The sequence below is a fragment of the Struthio camelus genome, chromosome 18 (genome assembly GCF_040807025.1).
Source record: "Struthio camelus isolate bStrCam1 chromosome 18, bStrCam1.hap1, whole genome shotgun sequence".
Classification (NCBI taxonomy): Eukaryota; Metazoa; Chordata; class Aves; order Struthioniformes; family Struthionidae; genus Struthio; species Struthio camelus.
In genome coordinates, this window is record NC_090959.1 from 4,622,583 (window position 1) to 4,642,796 (window position 20,214).

General features: G+C 58.2%; 1 protein-coding gene across 4 annotated transcripts in view; it reads right to left on the bottom strand.

Annotated features, from left to right (window-relative positions):
- Positions 1-16,726: 16,726 nt before the first annotated feature.
- MTCL2 (microtubule crosslinking factor 2) overlaps positions 16,727-20,214 on the bottom strand; it is a 40,359-nt gene continuing 36,871 nt past the window's right edge. For all 4 annotated transcript variants that reach the window (XM_068912437.1, XM_068912438.1, XM_068912439.1 and 1 more), the window contains exons 13-15: positions 19,687-19,757; positions 17,815-19,258; positions 16,727-17,432 (exon numbers count right to left, since the gene is read on the bottom strand). In XM_068912437.1, coding sequence (XP_068768538.1) covers positions 17,283-17,432; positions 17,815-19,258; positions 19,687-19,757 — 1,665 coding nt within the window. In that variant the 3' untranslated portion in view covers positions 16,727-17,282. The remainder of the gene's footprint in view (positions 17,433-17,814; positions 19,259-19,686; positions 19,758-20,214) is intronic.

Here is a 20,214-nt window from a genome sequence, read left to right on the forward strand (position 1 = left end):
CAACCTTGTGTCCCCCCCGTCAGCTGCTTCCCCCTTGTCAGACATGTCCTCCCCCCACCAGCCGGGTCCCCCCTGTCAACCTTGTCCCCCTTGTCAGACATGTCCCCCCTGCCAGCTGCATCCCCCCGTCAACCTTTGCCTCCCCCACCAGCCGCGTCCCCCCCGCCAGCCGCGTCCCACTTTTCAGACATGTCCCCTCCACCGGCCGTGTTCCCCCTGTCAGCCAGGTCCCCCTTGTCAACCTTGTCCCCCCCCACCAGCTGTGTCCCCCCACCAGCCATGTCCCCTATCAGCCATGTCCCCTCCCCGCAGCAGTGGTGCCCCCCATCAGCAGTGCCACCCCTTCAGCCATGTACCCCCCTGTCAGTGCTGTCCCCCTGTCAGAGGTGTCACCCTGACAGCCGTGTCACCCATTCGGCCATGTCCCTGCGTCACCCATGTCTCCTCCACCAGCAGTGTCCCCTCTGTCAGTGGTGCCCCCCTGCCAGCAGGGTTGCCCCATCAGCAGTGTCGCCCCTGTCAGCTGTGACCCCTTCTTCAGCCATGTCCCTCCCCACTAGCGGTGTCCCCCCAGTCAGCAGTGTTCCCCTGTCAGTGGTGTCCTCCTTGTCAGCAGTGTCCCCCCTTAGCCAGCAGTGTCCCCTGTGAGCCAGCCATGTCCTCTGCAGGGCCAGTGTCCCCACCTCACCGAGCACTGGGGACCGGCCTGAGGTGCCCCATGACGGCCACCTTCACCGAGGTGGGGCCTTGTGTCCACCCCGCGCTGGCCCTTGCCACCGCTGTATTTCACACAGCCCCGCTCTGCCTCTCGCAGAAAACCTTTAATCTCCCACCGAGCGGGTTCGCCACCGAGCCCCCCCCCCCCGAGGCAGGCGGAGGCGGATTGACTGCATAGGGGGAGCAAAAAAGCGTGAGGCTTTTTGCCGCTGGATCGCCTGAGCTCCGAACTTCATCAGCAGAGTCCGTGCAGGGTCGGTGCGGGTGCTGGGCGCCTGCGGGCTTGTTTCCCACAGCTGTTAACAGGCTAGAAACCCCTGAGCACGTGGGGTTCCTGCAGCAGAGTAGAAAATGCAGGTGCACCACAAGTAACAAGCATGGCCAACTTCGGGACTCCGACTCAAAACCCGACAATGTGTCGCTCCTTCACCAGAAAGGTCTGCATTGCATTAGATCCTGAATAAGTAATAAGGTAAGCATCCGACACTGATTTGTAAATATTCGTGGTATGAAGCACGGACGGCTGAGTCCAAGCCTCGCGCTTTGATTCAAGAGACTGCGCTTCTCTGCCACTGAGTGGCCATGTGAAAACAGGACGTCTCTTCAGTTCTCCTTGCACCTTTTCTCCCTCCTGAATGTTACGAATCCTATGCAGTCAGAAATTAAATAAATTTTTTCACTAAGGACAGTCCCCCTGGACAGTCAAACCCTGGAATGGGAGACCAAAGTGGCTGTGAGGTCTCTGTCCCTGGAGATATTTAAAACTCAGCTGGACAAGACACTGAGTAAACTGCTCTCAGTGGGCCTGCCTGAAGCTGGTCCAGGGGCCTCCAGAGGGACTGGTCTGATTTTGGGATACTTTGATCTTAGAGAAAGGGGTTGCCTACATAGGTGCCTACCGTAACAGACCCATTCTCAGTCTAATCCTAATGTTTCTATGTGGTAAGGAGCATCTCATTGAGCAGGGCTGCCCTGACTATTTTGCTGAGGGACTTCTCTGGGGAATATCACCCTCTTGAGAGAACTTCAGTTCTGTCCATGGAGCCACTCACCCTATTCCTGTGGGCATTCTGTGCTGCATTTTGGGCTCGGGCCAAGGAGCACTCAAAAGATAAAGTCCATAACCTTGAACTTGCCCAGTGTTGCATGGGCCAGGGAGCAGCACCTGGTGTCAGTGACCAGGTACAGTATATTTTGTGATCATTGGTATTTTCCATGGTTAAATGCGCTCCCGGGAGCATTGCATCACTGTATGTCATGCAGTGGATTGGCGAGCATCGTCTGCCAAGGTGAGGGAGTTTCTGCCTAGTCAGAGATGGTAGAAAGCATTATGGGCAAATTCTGCCCTGTGCAATCTTCCCACCAGCAAAGAGGCCAGAAACAAGTGGCTGGTTGTTGGTGTGTATTTCCCTCTCAAGATGCTCCTTGTTTCAAAGGGCACATCCGTGCTATCAGATACTGCAGCTCTCCAGTTTGGCTGTAGTCTGCTGGATATTCACCCTGCTCGGGAGCTAAGTGTGTTCTTTGGCACTATTTGGGAGGAAATAAGTGGTTTCCGCCAAGACGCAACCCAGGAGTAGCTCAGATGATCCCTCACTCCACAAGCTGTATCCTACTGGCAGCATCACTCAGACATACCCGTTACAGCTCTCCAACACTACCTCAGGAGGCTTTGCACCCCCAAATAGGTGAGCTGCCCTCATACTACACTCTAGGGCATGTAACAATATTTCCTTAGCTTTATACTATAAAATCGGTGTCCTGGAAAGCTGCAGCGTGACCTCACATTTTTCACTTCATTGTTAAGAGCTAAAAAATCACAAGAAGGAATAAATGTGTGTGGACCCTGCATGGCTATAAATAATAGGAGTGCAGGGACTACATCTCTACTAGTAAACCAAGTGGATGAAGGTGAAGTCCCCAACACAGGCTCACCTTCATCCAGGATACCTAATTGTTAGCACGGTCCCTGCTACAGTTTTGGCCTGGGCCAACCAGCATTTCACAGTTAGGGGGTAGCATGGGCCAGGGGCTGTGCCAGGAAGGAAGCGTGCATGAGGCCACTTGTGTTGAGGGGGAAAATTGCGTATCTGTAATGAGGTGAGCTGTGTCAAATGTCCCACTAAGCCAAAAAACAAAACAAAATTTAAAAAACCCCAGACTCTTCCCTGTTTTATTTACCAGTGTTGCCAGAGCACAACAGCACCCTGGGCTTGGAGGAGCTGGAGGAGGCATGGCCAAGCTGCAAGAGAAGAGGCATGCGAGCCAGCCTGCCCCACTTGGCTTGGGAGCCAGGGCTGGCCCCATGGGCAGAGGCAGCATGGACACAGCATAGCTCTGGAGGTGTTTCCCTCCACCAGCCAGCATTATTGTTACCTCCAGGCGCCCTGCCATAAAAGGATGGTTTTGAAGAAAAAGTGAATTTGGCCCTCCAGCCTGGATTCCTTGGTCCAGGCAGTTCTGAAGCTCCCAAGGAGCTATGGGAGCTTGGCTCCTCTGGTGCGCCCCTGGAGCCGCATGCTAGGACAGCAACAAGAGTTTTGGGGTACGTGTGGCATACCCTTCAACTACCCTAGCTGGAAAGTGCACCGATCCTCATCATCTGTCTCCTGCAAAGAGGGACAAACCCAGCACTTCTAAAGTCCTTCAGAAGCCACCTCACACCAAACATTTTCCATTACAAGTTGCCAGCCCCTAGTTTCAGCAGCTTCAGTTTAGAGGATTTTGTATTTACAAGCAGGGCTCGTTAGTTCGCTAACAAACCTCCTGTCCCTCATTCCTGGAACAGGAACTTCACTACTCTCCCTGCCATGGGAAGGGTGCCCCCTGTGCGAGGTGCAGAGCTGGGAGGCATCCTCTGGTTTCCTTCTCACTGGCCTTTTGCTTTCAGTGATTTGTCCAGCTTAAATTCTTCTCCAGGCTCAGTGACAGCATGATTTCTCTCAAGCAGCTGTTGCCTGCTGTGGGCAGGACGTCCTGAGCCATGAGGCTGGGGCAGCACCATGCCCCAGCAGCCTGTCAGCTGTCCTCCGTCCTGCGTTGCCCAGTATGGGCTGCCGCGGCTGGGGGATTTTGTTATTGTGCTTCAGCTGTCCGCAACTGTGACCCAAGAGGCCACTGGATGGAGAACAATCGCTTCATCTCGCACAAGGCACCTACGAGGAAGAAAACTCAGGAGAGCCTCAAGAACACTTAGCCTGCCTTCTGCCCATGCTGCACCACTCTCGCCTCTCGCAAGAGTTGGATAGCTGTTGAAGCACCCCATGGACAGGCCTGGGGACCACACAGATGGTCTCCATCACACTGCGCGACCATGCTTTGCTCCTCCAGCTCCTCCACAGCAGCTTGCCTCCAGTCAAGAGGGTCTCACACTGGAGTCGGTGTGTGGTGGGGCCGGGTCCTGCAGGACGTGCTCAGAGCCTGGCTCCCAGCTCTCTTCCTGACTCACCAGGCAACCTCGGAAAAACAACTTCATTTCTGGCCCTTCATTTCCTCTTCCTGTAAAGGAATGAAAACACAGGAAGGGGACATACTACTGTACCTTAAGGTCCTGCATAGAAACTCAGAGGGAAAAAAAAAAAGATACTGGCCAGGTTAGGTGGTGCGTTGCTCTCACTGCCTGCTTGGGGTACTCTGTAAACAGCCTCGCAGCGCAGCGACGCTGAGCGCAGCGGCCTTTGTTAAGGGACTCTCCACTGCACATTCCCTTACATGCAAAACCTCAGTCTTAGGCTGTTGGGGGTGGGGGGAAGAAAGAGGAACGGGAAAATCAGGACAGGCTGTGCAGCTCAGGCCTTTGTGGGCCCATCACTCTGTGCGAAGGTGTGACGGTGGCACGGCCCTGCAAGGGGGGCAGGTGGTGGGACGTGCGCGGCTCTCTTTGCCAGTGAGGAGGCAGCCTCACCCTGTAAACTTGTGTTAATCTAGGAAAATGGGGTGCTCCAACAGAGCAGCCGACTTACTCATCCGGGTGATGCCAATGGGAATCTCAGGAGATTTCCTTCTGTTTGGCCTTTTTACCGAAAACTGGGAGGGAATCTCATCCCTGTTCAGGCAAATAATTGAGTGTATCATGTACGTGGTAGCTTTAGGCAAGTAGACCTCTCCTCCCTCCTCATGCCCTTTCTCCCCACCCCCTGCTCCCATGCCCACCTCCTCTGTGCCCCTGCCCCTCACCCTCTCACTTGATCAATACTCTCCCTTGCTCTAAAACACCCTCTGCCAGTAAGTCCATGTTAGCAAGGAGTGGTCAAAACCTCGCTGCCTAGCTGAGCACATCCTGCTAAGCCACCTCAAGGGCCCCTGCATGCTCCACCTCTGCCAGCACGAGGACCCTGCCAAGGCACAGCCCAGGTGTGCTGTGGCACGGCCCTCCCACAGGACCCTGCATCTGGCTGCGTGCAGGGAGAGGTGCCCCGTTGGCCTGCGATGAGGATCTGCTGAGCACGGGCTCCATGGAGAGGGGTGGCTGCCTGGGGTGCTGCTGGGACTGGGCCAAACCAGTGGAAGGGGCTCTTCTGCGAACTGCAAGGATGAGATCTGAGTGCTGTGATGACTCCAAAGAGTCTGGAGCTGGGGGACAGAGAAGGCAGATGTTGCACATGAATGGGTGAAGGAAACGGCAGGACCACGTCTTTGCAGTTGAAGTCTGGATTGGATATATTCACTCCTTTACCTTTGCTATCTGGCTGAATATCTTTTTTCTTCCTGGGTGAGCAGCATGCAGCACAGCAGGGAAACACCGGAGGAAGCTACCCAGGAAAATACAGCGGTGGCTGATCTGAGCCGCACCGAGGTCGGTGAGATGGCTGAGACCCACGTGCTTGTGCCTCTGGGAGGAGGGCAGCAAGCCACCTTCTCTCCCGTTGCCCAACTCCCAGAGCAGCTCCTGGTCAGGCCAGCCTGGAGCTGGGCCCTGTGAGCTGCAATAGGGCCAGCCTGGCAGGTTCAGCAGCTCATTGATATATGGCTGTTGGGGATGATAATCAGAGAAGATATCTTTCTAGTATGGACCCAGCCCCCAGAGAAGACATCACAGAATAAACAAGTTTATGGCTTGCATGGACATGCCAGAGGCAGCAGGAGGCTTTATCAGAATATCCTGTAGCGAGAGGGAAAAGCCGTCTTGTATTATAGGCAATGTAGAGGGCAGGGAATTGAGGTGCAGAAGAAAGGAGCAAAGGACCTGGAAGGACTCCCAAGTGACACCAAGCAAGTGCTCCTGAGAAGACCTGCAGAGCGGGCGCGAGACAGGGAGCTGCTTGGGCATTTGACAGCGAGGAACAGCTTACGGGCCGGGCGGCACCGCCAAAGGGATGTGCTCAAGGTTAGACGCACTAAAACGGGCTCACAGTGCTCGTGCCCCTAGCAGGCACCTTTGTCGGCCTCCGCAGAGGCAAAAGGGAGCGTGGGCAGTCTGAGCGGCTCCCCGCTGCTGCACGCTCGTGGCAGGCATCGCTCGCCATCCGGCTCCTGGCCAAGCCCCGAGCTCACCCGGCCTGGGGCGCCCCGGAGGCTCCTACCCTGGTTTTCAGCCCAGGGCCAGGCTGAGCAGCCCTTCACTCGCCATGTGAACCAGCGCGCCACGGCTATGGGGTTAAACGCCCGAGCTCGCACACCTCGCCACAGATCAAACTCCTCCCCTGCGTTGGCAGCGGAGGAAGTTTTAATCAGCGCTGCGATAACAGCCTTGCAGCCCTGCTGGGAGTTGCCAGCGCCTTTGTTTGTAAATGTAACTGCTCAGCCCAAAGAGCAGATCCGGGCTCCAGCGCACGCAGCTCTGCAACCCTTCGGCTTTAACTGCCGCCCTCCCCTCCGCCCAGCCGGATGCTCCTGGCCCCAGCGTTGATATCAGGGTGCTAAAACAGACCGGGTTATCCTGAATGCATGGATCAAGCCAGAACCATCTCATTCCCACCTGCACTACTGTTAGGAGAGAGACCGCTGAATTTCAGTCTTTTTAAAGCTTCAAAGAGAAGCTAACGAATATCAGAGCCTGGTAATTTAGCCCTCTGCAGAATGCACGCAGTATATGCATAATCATTTCACATTTAGAGGAGCTAATAATGCAATCATGGTTATAAATCAAACCCAAGAGACACATTACTGCTGTTTGCTAGAGCTTTTTGAGCGATCTAGACACAAGAAAATGGCTGGCTGTCTCCTGGACGGGGCCAATTAACCTTATAAAGATGCACTCTCCTCTCGCAGCAGCTCATTTGTTTACTCAGGCTCTGCCAGCTGCTGCTGTTCTCATGCTGGAGGAAGGAGCAGGGGCGGTAAGACATTCAGCAGGGGCCTGGGCTGCAAAGGGAAACAAAGCTTGGGAGAGCTGGATGAGAGGTGCTGCCTTGATCAGCAGCTTCCTACAGAGGTTAGGGTTTAATAACTGATTTCATCATGCGGCTTTGTAGGTGTCCCAAAGCTTCAGAACATATCCTTGCCCATCCATAAACATAGCTACCTCCTTTTGTCCCAGACTTTATTGAGCAGTAACAGATAACTGGGGTGGAGAAGCCCCCGGCGGGTCAAGGGCTGCAGCCCCTGCTGTGCAGCTGAGCTCTGCAGGCTCCTGCTGCCTGCGTTTCCGGCAGCACAGGCCGGCCCCAGGCTGCATGGCGAGATGGGAATGGCGTGCCCTCTGCTGATGAGTTGCCAGCCATGCAGGCCTGCGGTGCCAGCAACGCGAGGTCTACAGTGGCAGCGAGGCAAGGTCTGCAATGCCAGTGATGCGGGGTCTGTCATGCTCATGAGGCAGGGTCTGAGATGCCAGCAAAGCAGGCTCTGCAGTGCCAATGAGGCAGGGTCTAAACTACCAGAGATGCAGAGCCTGCAGTTGCAGCGATGCAGGGTTCGTGGTGCCAGTGATGCAGGTGTACAGTGCTAGCCGTGCAGGGTCCACAGTGCCAGCAATGCTGGATCTGCGGTGGCAGCGATGCAGGGTTCATGGTTCCAGTGATGCAGGGTCTGTGGTGGCAGAAATGCAGGGTCTCGGGTGGCAGTGGTTCAGGGTCCATGGTGCCAGCATTGCTGGGTCTGAGCTGTCAGCAATGCAGGGTCCATGATACCAGTCATGCAGGGTCTAAGCTGCCAGAGGCGCAGAGCCTGCAGGTTCCAGTGATGTAGGGTCTGTGGTGCCAATGATGCAGGGAATGCATTCGCAGCAATGTAGGGTTCATGGTTCCAGAGATGCAGTGTCTGCAGTGCTAGCAATGCAGGGTTTGCGGTGCCGGTGATTCAGGGTCTGTGGTGCCAGTGGTGCAGTGTCTGAGCTGTCAGCAACGCAGGGTCTGAGCTGTCAGCCATGTAGGGTCCAAGGTGTCAACAATGTAGTGTCCATGGTACCAGCGATGCAGGGTTTGCAGTACCAGTGATGAAGGGTCCAGGCATGAATTCACTGCAGTCAGGCCTCACGGTGCAGCGCGTGGACTGGCAGTCCTGGGTCTCTTCCCAACAATGGGCAAATGTACCTGTGCCCTTGCCCAGCACTGTCTGCTTCTGCTCCCTTCCCCACAGCAGTCTTCTGGCCCCCAGAGCAGCCAGGAGCTGAGCCGCCCTGGGATGCTCCTCTGGCACCCAAAGAACGATAAGGCCGTTAGCTACCTGCAGAGGGGTGGCCTGAGGTGTTGCCCAGCCCTGCATCCTTCTACCTTGCTCATGCCTGAAGCATGCTCATGGGCTGTATTTGGGGACGGGAGTGTGTCCCATGCTCAGGCAGCAGTGGGAGGGTGAGAAGTGCACCAACACTTGGTGGGACCACAAGGGCCAGCACCAGTGCCCAGCAGGTAGGTTTGCCTCTTGCTTTGCCTCCTTCTGGCTCGGCCACATCCTGTCATTCAACATGTGGACCTGGAGCAGGATGGGCCCAGTCTGAGGGAGAGCGATTTGGGGTGATGCAGCAATGTGCCTGCAGCCAGGCAGACTTGGGAGCAAAAAAAAAACCACCACTGGAGCGGGGCTGATGGGGTGCTGAGGTACTGCAGTGACACTAGAGGGTGGCCTGGTGTATCCCCAGGACTGAACCCCCATCCCTACTCCATATCCAAACCAGCATTTCACCTCTGGCCTTGAGGTCACCCCAAGCTCAGGCCTCCAATTTGTCCCCAGGCCAGGCTGTTCCTCAAATCCATCCCTTATTGGCTGAACTCAGGGAAACTACTGGAGCTTTGTGGGAAATGTGGGACCAAGAACATGATAGGATGCTATTGGTTGCAGGGCAGAGGCCTGTGGGCAGAGCAGCCAGAGCAGGACTCCCGTCTCTGGAGGGTGCTGGAGGGGGATTGGACACAGTGGGCATTCCTGCTGTCCCCAGGCAGACATGAGACCTCCCAACAAGGGACTGGGGACCTCCATTGCCCGTGGGATCCTCTGCAGCCCTTTCCCACAGCACTGGAGTCTCCCTGCACCCACAGGAGAGGCCTGAGCCACCCATCACCCTCCCCTGAGCCAGCCCGGCCTGGGTTGGGGTATGGCGTTGTCCATCCCTGCAGCTGCGCTGGTCCATCCCCCTGGGGCCACCTCTCCTTCCTGAGCTGTCCTGCTCCATTGTGCCCTAGTCAGCCTTCTGTCCTGGTGCCCATCCTGGGGGACGGCCAGCAGCCTCCTGTACCCCAGCTACATCCTCAGTACCCAGGATCCCCGGACCAGGATCCAAGCACGGCTCACCCATGGCCTCGGCTGTCCTCTGGCCCGTGAGGTGGGGCACAGCCTCTGGGGCTTTGAACAGGCTGCGCTCGGTGGCATGATGAACACCTTTCGCTGCTATGCACCAGGGGGCTTGGGCTCTCAGCAGACGCTGCAATATAGGGACTGTTTCCTTCACTGTCCAGGTCATTACAAAACCAGGATGCAGGAGCTGCATCTTCACAGTGGCTGGTGTTCCTGGGAGGCTGTGGCAGGCAAGGGCTGGCACAAGAAAGCGCGCGCTGGAGACGCTCTGCTGCTCTGACACACTGGTAAAAAGAGGACTTGGAGACAGTCTCGGCTTGTTTTTTCATAGAGAATTTTTTAATGTTTATTTTTAACAGACTTGGTTTAGATTTTTGTTTTCTACAATAATTCAATGTAAAAATCCCAGTACAATATACAACAGTCTGAACATTTGGAATAAGAAATCCAGCTTGGCGAGACACCTAAGTTCAGCTAGTTTCTAACACAGGTAGCAAATTCCCTTCACCCCTCCCCCAAAATGACGAGCCAGGAAGGCATTTGGATAGGAACACTTTACAAATGTCACCCCCCCCCCCCCAACCCTGGCCATCCTATCCCTGCCAGTATTGCAGTGGGATGGTCCTTCGGACACACCATCATGGAAAGGGGCAGGAGACCCTCTGTGGGATGGCTAGGAGCCTCTGACATTAAGGGGCAACATCTGCCCTCAAGAGAGGCCAGCTAGCCCTTGTGCGTGAACCATGTGGGATGCTCTGAATGGGCCCTGCATGCAGGACCCTCAGGGCATGAGGCTCCCATGAGATGGAGAGGAGGCGCATTCACCCCTTGGCAGCAGTCCCAGCAGCCCCGTGCCCTGGTCTAGCTATAAGGGTGCGGGAAGGGGATGGCCACGTCCATGCATGGCCGCAGCCCAAGGGAAGAAAAATGAAGATGATGTGAAGGTCCCTGCTCCCGGGTGTGAGAAGTCATCTCAGGAATACCTCATGGCCCAGGCCTGTGACCTGGCAGCATTTAAGGAGACCCCTTTGGCTTGGCCCTATGGGGCTCGAGCAATATGGGATGGTCTTGCTCAAGTAGCATGGGGTGGTCCTGCTTGAGCAGCATGGAATGGTCCTGATTGAGTTGCATGGAGCAGCTGCAAGTGGCAGGCATGGCCTTTCATGCCTGGCCTTTCTTGCCACTCTCCAAAATCCTCCGCTTGGAGAAGTCTTCCACAGAACTTGCACACACATGTATATTAGAAGGGACCACAGGTGGCTCTGGTCCAGCTCCCTGCTCCAAAAGAGCTGTTGCTAATGCTAAATCAGGGCACTGTTGACTTTGCTTAGCTGATTTCTGAAACCTTCCAAGGGCAGATCTCTGGTGACCAGTTCCAGCTGCACCACCTCCAGGGAGAAGGGCTTCCTGGTTTCCAACCTGCAAGCTGTGGCCATTACTTCTGCTAAAAAAGAGCCCTGAGCAGTGGGAATGGGATGGGCTGTCATCTAAACTAGCCCTCACAGTCCCATCTCCAAAAGACTGGGACTTTTCTGCTTGCAAGAGGGATGGTTGGGCTGGAGGTGGCTTTACTGGGGTGGTAAGAGATGGGATACAAAACAGGGGGAGGAGCAGGATGCAGACATACTGGGAGTAAGAGAGTACAGAGAGGATGGAGGACAGGAAGGATGGCAGGAAGTCAGGCAGGGAGATGGGAGGTCAGGGATAGAGTTGGGAGGTGAAGGAGAATGAAAGGGAGGTGAGAGGGGGAGATGTGAGGTGAGGGAGGATAGCTGGAGATCAGGAAAATGGGAAATGAGAAGGGGTGGGGGGGAATCTGTGACGTAGGTGGGTTACTTGGAGGATAAGGAAGGATGGGGAGATGGGGAGAGGTGGAGGATTATGAGGAGGAATAGGGACATGGAAGGAGGTAGAGAACACTGTGGAGGGTGGAGGAAGTTGTGGGAGGCTAAAGATGAGGAGGGAAAGGGAAACGGGAAGAGGTGATGGACCATGAGAAGGGATGGGGACTGGTGGGAGGTGGAAAAGGATGAGGAATGTTGGGAAATGATGGCAGGTGAAGGAGGATGATAGGAAGGATGGGGAGAAGATAAGAGGGTGGCAGAAGACACGGAGGGGTAGAGAGACTGAGATGGAGGAAGAAAGGGAGGGATGAGGAGATAGAAATGGAGGAGGACGAGGAGGGATGAAAGATGGTGGGAAGTGGATGACAAGGAGGAACAGGCCAATAATGGGAGGTGCTGAGGCATGGGGAAAGATAGGGAACAGTGGGAGGTGGAGAAGGATGAGGAAGGTTGGCAAAATGATGGCGGATGGAAGAGGATGACAGAAGAGAGGAGGAGATGCTGGCAGGTGAAGGAGGACAAGAAGGTATGAGGAGATGGAGAAAGAAGAAGAGGGATGAGGAGATGGTGGGAGATGGAAGAAGATGAAGATGGGCAGGAGATGGGAAGTGGAGGGGGATGACAGGAGAGATGAGATGATGGCAGGTGAAGGATGGACAAAGAGGTATGGGGAGACAAAGAAGAGGAGGGATGAGGATATCGGAGATAGAAAAAGATGAAGATGGGAGGGAGATGGGAAGTGGAGGAGGACATATAGGGATGGGAAATGGTGGGAGGGGGACGAAAGTGAGGAAAGAACGGAAGATGTTGGCAGCTGGAGGGATGGGGCAATGGTGGGACGCAAGGACAGATTTTGAGATGGAGGGAAGTGGAGGAGGATGAAGAGGATGAGATAGGAGATAGAAGAGGATGAAGAAAAATGGGGAGAAAATAAGAAGTGGCGGAGGTTACAGAGAGTTGGGGTATTGATGGGAGTTGATGGAGGATGGGAAGAGATAGGAAGAGGGTAAGACAAAGGAAGATGAGGAGGGATGACCATGAGAAGGGATGGGGACTGGTGGGAGGTGGAAAAGAACTTATGGAAGATGAGCAGGGATAGTGAGATGTTAAAGGCTGGAGCAATAGGAGGAGGAAAAGAAAGTTAAAGATGAAGCAGGATGAGGATGGAAAGGATGGGATGGGGATGGAGGAGGAAGAGAAGATACGAGAGGATAAGGAGGGATGGGACATAGTGGGTAATGCAAGAACACAAGAGGAGGGATGGATGTGGTGGGCAATGCAGGAGCAGGGCAGGGAGGGATGGGACATGATGAGTGATGGAAGAGAGCACAGAAAGGAGGGCTGGGATGTGGTGGATGTTGGAGAAGATGGAGGGATGGGAGGTGGTGGGCGATAGAGGAGCAGAGGAAGTGGGGATGGAAGGTGGTAGGCAATGGAGGAGCACAAGAAGGAAGGATGGGAGGTGGTGGGCGAAGGAGAAGGAGGGAGGGACGAGAGGTGGTGGGTGATGGAGGAGCACAGAAAGGAGGGATGGGAGGTGGTAGGTGATGGAGAAGAGGGAGAGATGGAGACATGGTGGGTGATAGAAGAGCAGGGCAGGGAGTGGTGGGTAAGGAAGGAGCACAGGAAGGATGGGACATGATGGGTGATAAAAGAACACAGGAGAGGGATGAGTCGTGATGGGTGATGGAGGAGCACAGGAGGAATGGGAGGTGGTGAGCACTAGGGAGGTGGTGGGCAATAGAGCAGAGGAAGGAGGGACGCATTGTGGTGGGTGATGGAGGAAGACAGCAGGAAGGGAGGAGATGTGGTGGGCAATGGAGGAGAAGAGGATGGAGGGATGTGAGGTAGGTGATGGAGGAGCAAAGCAGAGAGGGATGGGATATGGTAGGTGATGGAGGAGCAGAGAAAGGGGGGATGGAAGGTGGTAGGTGATGGAAGAGCAGAAAAAGGAGGGATGGGAGGTGGTGGGTGATGAAGGAGCAGAGGAAGGAGGGATAGGAGGTGGGGAGTGATGGAGGAAGTCAGGAAAGATTGGGAGTCATGGGCAATGGAGGAGCACAGGAAGGAGGGATGGGGGTGGTGGGTGATGGAGGAGTGGAGGAAGGAGGGATGGGAGGTGGTGAGTGATGGAGGAAGTCAGGAAGGAGGACTGGGAGGTCTTAGGTGATTGAGGGGCACAGGAAGGAAGGATGGGAGGTGGTGGGCAATGGAGGAGCACAAGAAGGAGGGATGGGAGGTGGTGAGTAATAGAGGGGTGGAGGAAGGAGGGATGTGAGGTAGTGGGTGATGGAGCAGAGGAAGGAGGGATGGGAGGTGGTGAGCGATGGAGGAAGTCAGGAAGGATTGGGAGGTCTTGGGTGATGGAGGAGCACAGAAAGGAAGGATGGAAAGTGAGAGGCAATGGAGGAGCACAGGAACGACGGACGGATGGGACATGGTGGGTGATGGAGGAGCAGGTCAGGGAGGGACAGGATGTGGCAAGCAAAGGAGGAGCACAGGAAAGAGGGATGGCAAGTGGTGGGCAATGGAGGACCTCACAGAGGGACATTTTAATGTGGTGAGCCTGGAGGCACCTTAGATCTGCTGCCAGTGAGGGTCAGAAGGGGAGGGCAGGGGGAGCGATAGGGACTGGGATGTGAGTGAGAGAGGGGCACGTGCAGGGTTGGGGTGAGCGGCTGGGTAGGATGGGGGTGGCACCTGGGAGGGGCGAGAAGCACCAATAGCACCAAGAGCACCGAGGAGCAGAGACAGAAGTGACGTGTTGGGTGGCACGGCCTTGGGGCCCAGGGCGAGGACACGGAGGACCTGCGGGTGAGGACAGGGAGCCCGGATGGTGGAGCCCTGGCAGCGTGGAGGGGAGCGTGAGGGTCAGCACACGGGGGACGGGGATGGGGACAGCCGGGCTGGCAAGCGGAGGACGGCGGGGTGACACGCACAGGCTGGGTGGCTGGGCAGTAGGGGAAAGCCGGGGCCAGAGGGACAGGGCCACCCCGCTGTCGCCCCACGGCACCCGGTGGCAGCTGGGCGGGAGGCACCCCTGGAGCCGGTGGGACACGTGGGGCCAGCGAGGCGCCACGCAGGCGCCCGGCCCCAGCGAAGGCATCTCCGAGGGGTTGCGTTGAGGGTCTGCAGGACCTTATTTATCACACGACAAGCAGGCACGTTACGCCGGTGCGGCGCGCGATGGTGGCCCCGTCTTCAGGGGCAGAAGCGCCCTTCATGCGACCTCGGGGCTGCGCCAGCGGAGAAGGACCGGGAGGAGAGGGGCAAAGGCGAGCAGATCTTTGGTGGCGGGCAGGATTCGGCCGACCTCGGCGCCCAGCGGCCGAATTAGCCGCTCGTTTCAAGCCAATTGTTCTCCCAGGGCTTGGCCAAAGCAGCTCGCGCCTCACTGCACCTCTGCGGAGGTGGCAGGGCCGCCGGCGGGGCCCGCCGGCGCTCAGCTCGGCTCGGCTCCCGGCCCCCCACCACCCGCGGCGCGCCGGACACGGGCTGCTGCACCCCAGGGCGCCCGCCACTCCCCGGCCGAAATGCCCAGCACCACTATTTACAGAGTAAGAGCGAACTGACCAGTATTACAAATAATTAAAAGGCAGTTGTAAAAATGAGAAACCACATTCCAAAAGTAGAGAGTCTTTTAAAAAAAAAAAAAAAAGCAAAACCAAACCAAACCCCCTAGGAATCAATGAAAATGCTAAAAACCACCCCGAGGAAGGAACTATGTACAGCAGGAGAGATTGCCCGCGGTACCGCTGCGCCTCCTCGGGCACGGGGACCCCGACCTCCCCAAGGGCTGCGCCGACGCGGGGGCCCCCCAGCGCCTGGTCGGCCGGCGGGGCTGCTGGTGAGGGTGGGCAGCACGCTGCCCGCGTCGCATCCCACTCCCCTGGGTGACACGGGGCCCGGGCGCTCGCTGGGGCGGCTAGGCGCCCGCCGGAGGGAAAGGCAGTTTGTGCTGAGCCTGCTGGGCCCTGGACGACCCTGGTGTCCCGAGGCCCTTGGGGAAGTGACCGGCCGTCGCGGCGATGCTGACGGAGGCTGCGACGTGGCAGCGGGGCTCGCGTGCAGCCTGCCTGCTGCGGGCACCGGGCAGCTGGACGGGAGGGGGCAGCAGCGTCAGCAGCAAGAGCGAAGCTGCAGGATGCAACGACAGCAACGCACAGAGCCCCAGAGCAATGCCCAGAGCCCCTGAGCAACGCGTAGAGCCCCCTGAGCAACGCGTAGAGCCCCCTGAGCAATGCCCAGAGCCCCTGAGCAATGCACAGAGCCCCTGAGCAATGCCCAGAGCCCCCTGAGCAATGCCCAGAGCCCCCTGAGCAACGCACAGAGCCCCTGAGCAACGCACAGAGCCCCCTGAGCAATGCCCAGAGCCCCCTGAGCAACGCACAGAGCCCCTGAGCAATGCCCAGAGCCCCCTGAGCAACGCACAGAGCCCCTGAGCAATGCACAGAGCCCCCTGAGCAATGCACAGAGCCCCTGAGCAACGCGTAGACCCCCAGGGCAACGTACAGAGCCCCCTGAGCAATGCCCAGAGCCCCTAAGCAATGCACAGAGCCCCCTGAGCAACGCGCAGAGCCCCTGAGCAATGCCCAGAGCCCCCTGAGCAACGCCCAGAGCCCCCTGAGCAACGCCCAGAGCCCCCTGAGCAATGCGCAGAGCACGCCCCTGTGAGATCCAGCCAGCTGCAGGCAGCTCCTCCCGGGCAAATCCCTCCCCGGCCCCTCTCGCAGCCGGGGGAAGGACGGCATGCAGCTCATCCCCAAGGCAGACTCCAAAACAGGTCGGGCCAACGGCACTCTGAAATTGCCTTCCTCTCCGTCGGCTGCAAAGGGAGCGCAGGTGACTAACGCTGCTCTGGGGGACAACCCCCGGGGCCCGGCCGCGGGTGGACGTCCCACCACGCACTCCACGGGCTTGGCCTTCCCCAGGGCCGATGCTCCCAGCAGGCGCCTTGCAGCCCTCCAAAACGGAGCAGGGGAAGCACCCGGGTGAGCTGCAGGCAAGCGACCGAGCTTCACTAGGGCCTTTCACCAGCCGCGGCGTTTAGACGGCGAGATCTGCGGGCGCACGGGAGCTCCGCGCCGCCTCGGGGGCTGCGTCCTCGGCCTCCGTAAGGCTTGTTTTCCGTGGCTGCGGGGCGGAGGCCGCGGTTGAAGCTGCGGCCTCCCAGCCCGCAACCTCTTAATCCGATTGGTGTTTCTCCAATTGAGCTGCTTTTGTTATTTTTCAAATGCACTTGGATTTACATTGCAAGGCTGTCTGGAGATGGGCACGGCCAAGAGCGAGGGAAACCAGGGGAGGGATGCGTATCTGCAGCACTGGGACGAGCAAGCAACTAAAAGCCTCCGGGCGATCTCGAGGATCCTCCCCGCTGCTCCTTCCGGCCCGAGGAAGCGCGCGCGGCGAGCGGCGGCGGGCTGATGCAAGCGCGTGGCAATGGCAGGGCCGCGCCGGGGGGCTGCGGCCGAGGGCGGGCGGCGCCGGCTGCGGCCGCCGGGGCGCGGAGCCGGCACCCTCCGCCCACGCAGCCGCGCCGCCCGGCCCGCGAGACGACACCGACAACGGCATCACACGCACGTCCACGGACTTTATGCAGCGGGCCCTGCACGGCTTTTCCCGCCGGCCCTGCCGCTGCCTACGTTAACAGCGTCACCGCGGCGTTCTCGGGCACGGCTGGCCCCCGTTCGCTCCCCCACGGCGGGGCCCCGGCGAGCCGCGGCCCGGCCAGTCCTCGGCGCGGTGGGATCTCAGCCGGCTTCCCGAAGGCCGCGGTCCCAGGCGAGGACCAGGGCCGGCTCTGCCCCGCTGCCCGCGCGCTCCTCGGCGGGAGCGGTGAGCCTCGCCGCGCGCCTCCTCAGCGCGAGCCGCTCACCCCGGCGCGGCGCCCCTCCGCGCCCGGCTCCAGAGCAACATCTGCTTCTTAAGCGTCCCCGCGGGCGAGGGAACAGTTAGGAGACAGATGGGCCCGGCCGGCGGCGGGAGTCAGGAAGGGCGCTCTTTGGGCAGGACAGCGGAAAGCAGACGCACTGCGTAGCCCGGTCCCCTCTGCCCTCACTCACTGGAGGGCCCCAGCTTCTCCTCGGCCCTGCTGGGCTCCGAGGGGTGCAGTTTGCACTTGGAGGGGGAGTGGCGGACAGCGGAGCGGGACGGCCGGGCGAAGCACGAGGTGAGGGACTGGGAGCTGCAGTCACACGCTGTGTCCTGCAAAGAGAAAACGGGGGGGGGTGGGGATTAGAGGGGCTGCACACCCAAGAGCCGCTGCCGGGCCAGGAGGGTAGCAGGAGCCTCCCATCGGCACTGCGGGACGCCCCGGAGCGAGGGTGGGGGCAGCGCGCCCTGATCCTGCTCTGGGAACCAGGCTGCACCCCGGCCGCGCAGAGGGACCCACGGTCCCTCCTGGCAGAGAAGAACTTTTGCTGCGGTCACGGCCAGGCTGCCACGGCAAGGCACCGAGCCATCCACCAAAGCAGCCCACATCTCGCCCAGGGCAGGAGGTAACATGCTCCGGGTATCAGGCAGCACCCAGACGCCTGCCCTGCCCTAGGACATAACGCTACAGTCAGGACAAAGCAAGAGCCATTACCTCGCTGGCTATAGCCGAGATGAGGTCTGGGTCCCGGGGGGCCGTGTCCTTACTCCCTGGGCCTGGGGATGATGGCTTTGGGTCCTCACAGCTGCTCTGCTTGAGGACTTTCTTGTTCAAGATGCGGGAGACGCTTTCGACCTGGTGGTAGGTGGCAGGGGTGGGGTGCTCCACTTTCTTGCTGCTCTCCTCACCAACGGCCTCCTTCTTCTCCGTGGTGGCTGTGGGGCTCTGCGCCCTCCCACAGACGTTCCTGAAGAACTCCTGCACAATGCCGTACTTGGGGGCTTCGGGCTTGGCCCTGCTTTCCGGGCAGCCCGGTTTCCAGATGGACTCCGTGCTACCGGAGTGCTCCACCACACTGAACAAGCTGGACAAGCCGTCATTGATGTTACTGAGGACGGGACTATCCCTGGTCGTTGTGGACCGGGCCCAGGCAGACCCATTTTGCTTGCTCTGGTGGAGGTTCCAGAGGCTCCTGTCCTTGGTGGCATCCAGCTTGGAGGAAGACCTTCTCTGGAGTTTTGGGGAGCCATACTTTGGGGAGCAGCACGGCCGCTCGATCCTGGAGTGGACCTTGTCCAGAGAGGACGAGATCTGCTTGCTGCGCATAGACATGAGGGAAGAGCTGCGTGGGGACCAGCTCTTGCTGTGCATGCTGCTCCGGGGCAGGTCCGTCTGCAGGCCGACACTCACCGTCTGGATGGTCTGGGTCCCCACGTTTGCCAGCCCCACTGTCTGGCTGGAAGTGCTTTTCACCTTCCTCTCCAGCGAGCTGGAGCGGATGGCCTGCCGCACGCAGTTGGTGATCTCCTTCATGTCATCGCTCATGTTGCCAGAGATCTCCAGGTCGTGCAGGGAGGATGGGAACCGGGGGACTGGAGGCACCGTGCTCTCCACTGTGCCGCCATCCAGCAGCTCTCGGTGCTGCTTGGAGAAGTTGCATAGCCACTGGCTATACGTGTTTTCGGTGCTGTCTGACTCCTCTGGCTCTTTTGGCTTGGCCATCGTAAACAAGAAACCAGGTTCAATCATAATCTTCCCCTCCTTGTTGTGGACCAGAGGCGCCTCCAGCCTTCGGACCACAGGGGGACTGTAGTAGATACGGATCCCCGTCTTGTCGGGTGCCGTGTAGCTCCTCTGCATTTGCTTCTGGGATGGGTCATGCCCAGAGAGGTTGCTTGCCCGGGAGTAGTCCCAGGAGGAGATACCCAGCTTCTCTTTGGCCAGGCTGTCAGGGACAGGTTGCTCAATATTCACATATGTACAGTTTGGGGGAGGAACGCTGGCACTGTCCCGGATGCTGTTGGGCAGCAGCTGTGTGGCCGGAGACGCTTTTTTGCCTCGGGAATGGTCGACTAGCCCTGGTGCAGTCTTTCCAGGGAGATAGGGAGAACAGTCGAGCAAGCTTTCAAACTCTGACATAGAGGAAACGGACTTTGTCCTGAGGGGAGAAGAGAGGACAGGGATCACAACATGCCTGGCAAGGCAGCTAGGCTACCAGCCACGGGACAGGGCAGTGGGGTGGTGCGCCGCTGGAGGCATCCAGGAGCCAATGACCATCCCAATGGGATCCCTCCTGGGCACCCTCAGGGGGCAATAGGGGCTCTCCATCATGGGAAGCACCATGATAAAGGACCTCCAGCAGGGCAGTCTTCCCCCTCCCCTCCCTGCCACCCAGCAAAGCAAGCCCTAGGCCCTGCACCCGGCCAGCCCTGCAGGCCTTCCTGTGCCATGTAGGCCAGCCATGGGCACCTCTGCCCAGACTTGCAGAGCTGCCGAGCCCAGGGACATCCTGGCTCAGCCCTTGCAGCCTGCTCCTGGCCCTGGGGAACAACGAGGCACCTTCTGCAACAGGCATGACTCTCTCACCTTTTTAAGTTGGTGCCCTTGGCTTCTGCTTCAGAGATTGTCTCTTTGTCTGTGATTTTTTCATTGAGAGCCTAGGAGGACATGGAAGAAAGCTCTAGCATCAGTATGCACAGGACCAAGGCACATGATGCGCTGGGGCAGAGGCTGCACCCTGCTCCTCTCCAAGCAGTAGCACCTTCCCCTGTATGCCATGGCCCTACATCCTGTTCCTAGAGCTACAAGGGGCTCCCTGTGCCCATGAATGTTGTAGATCAACTTTTTTATGCCCATGGACCCCACCGAAGCCCCTGGGACTCAGGAAGGCAGGGCAAACCACCTTCTCTACTGTCTGCTTCTCCCTAATTCTTGGCATGTCCCTTGCAAACACAGCCAGGGAGACTGTGTTTGCTGTTCAAGGCAGTGATTATTTGGGCACACGCCAGCTCCACGTGCCTTTCAGCATACAGTCAAGCACAACAAAGCTCTGCACGCCAGCATAACGCAAGGCACCTGAGCAGGCTGCATTGTGTCCCAGTGCAGATGGGGTGG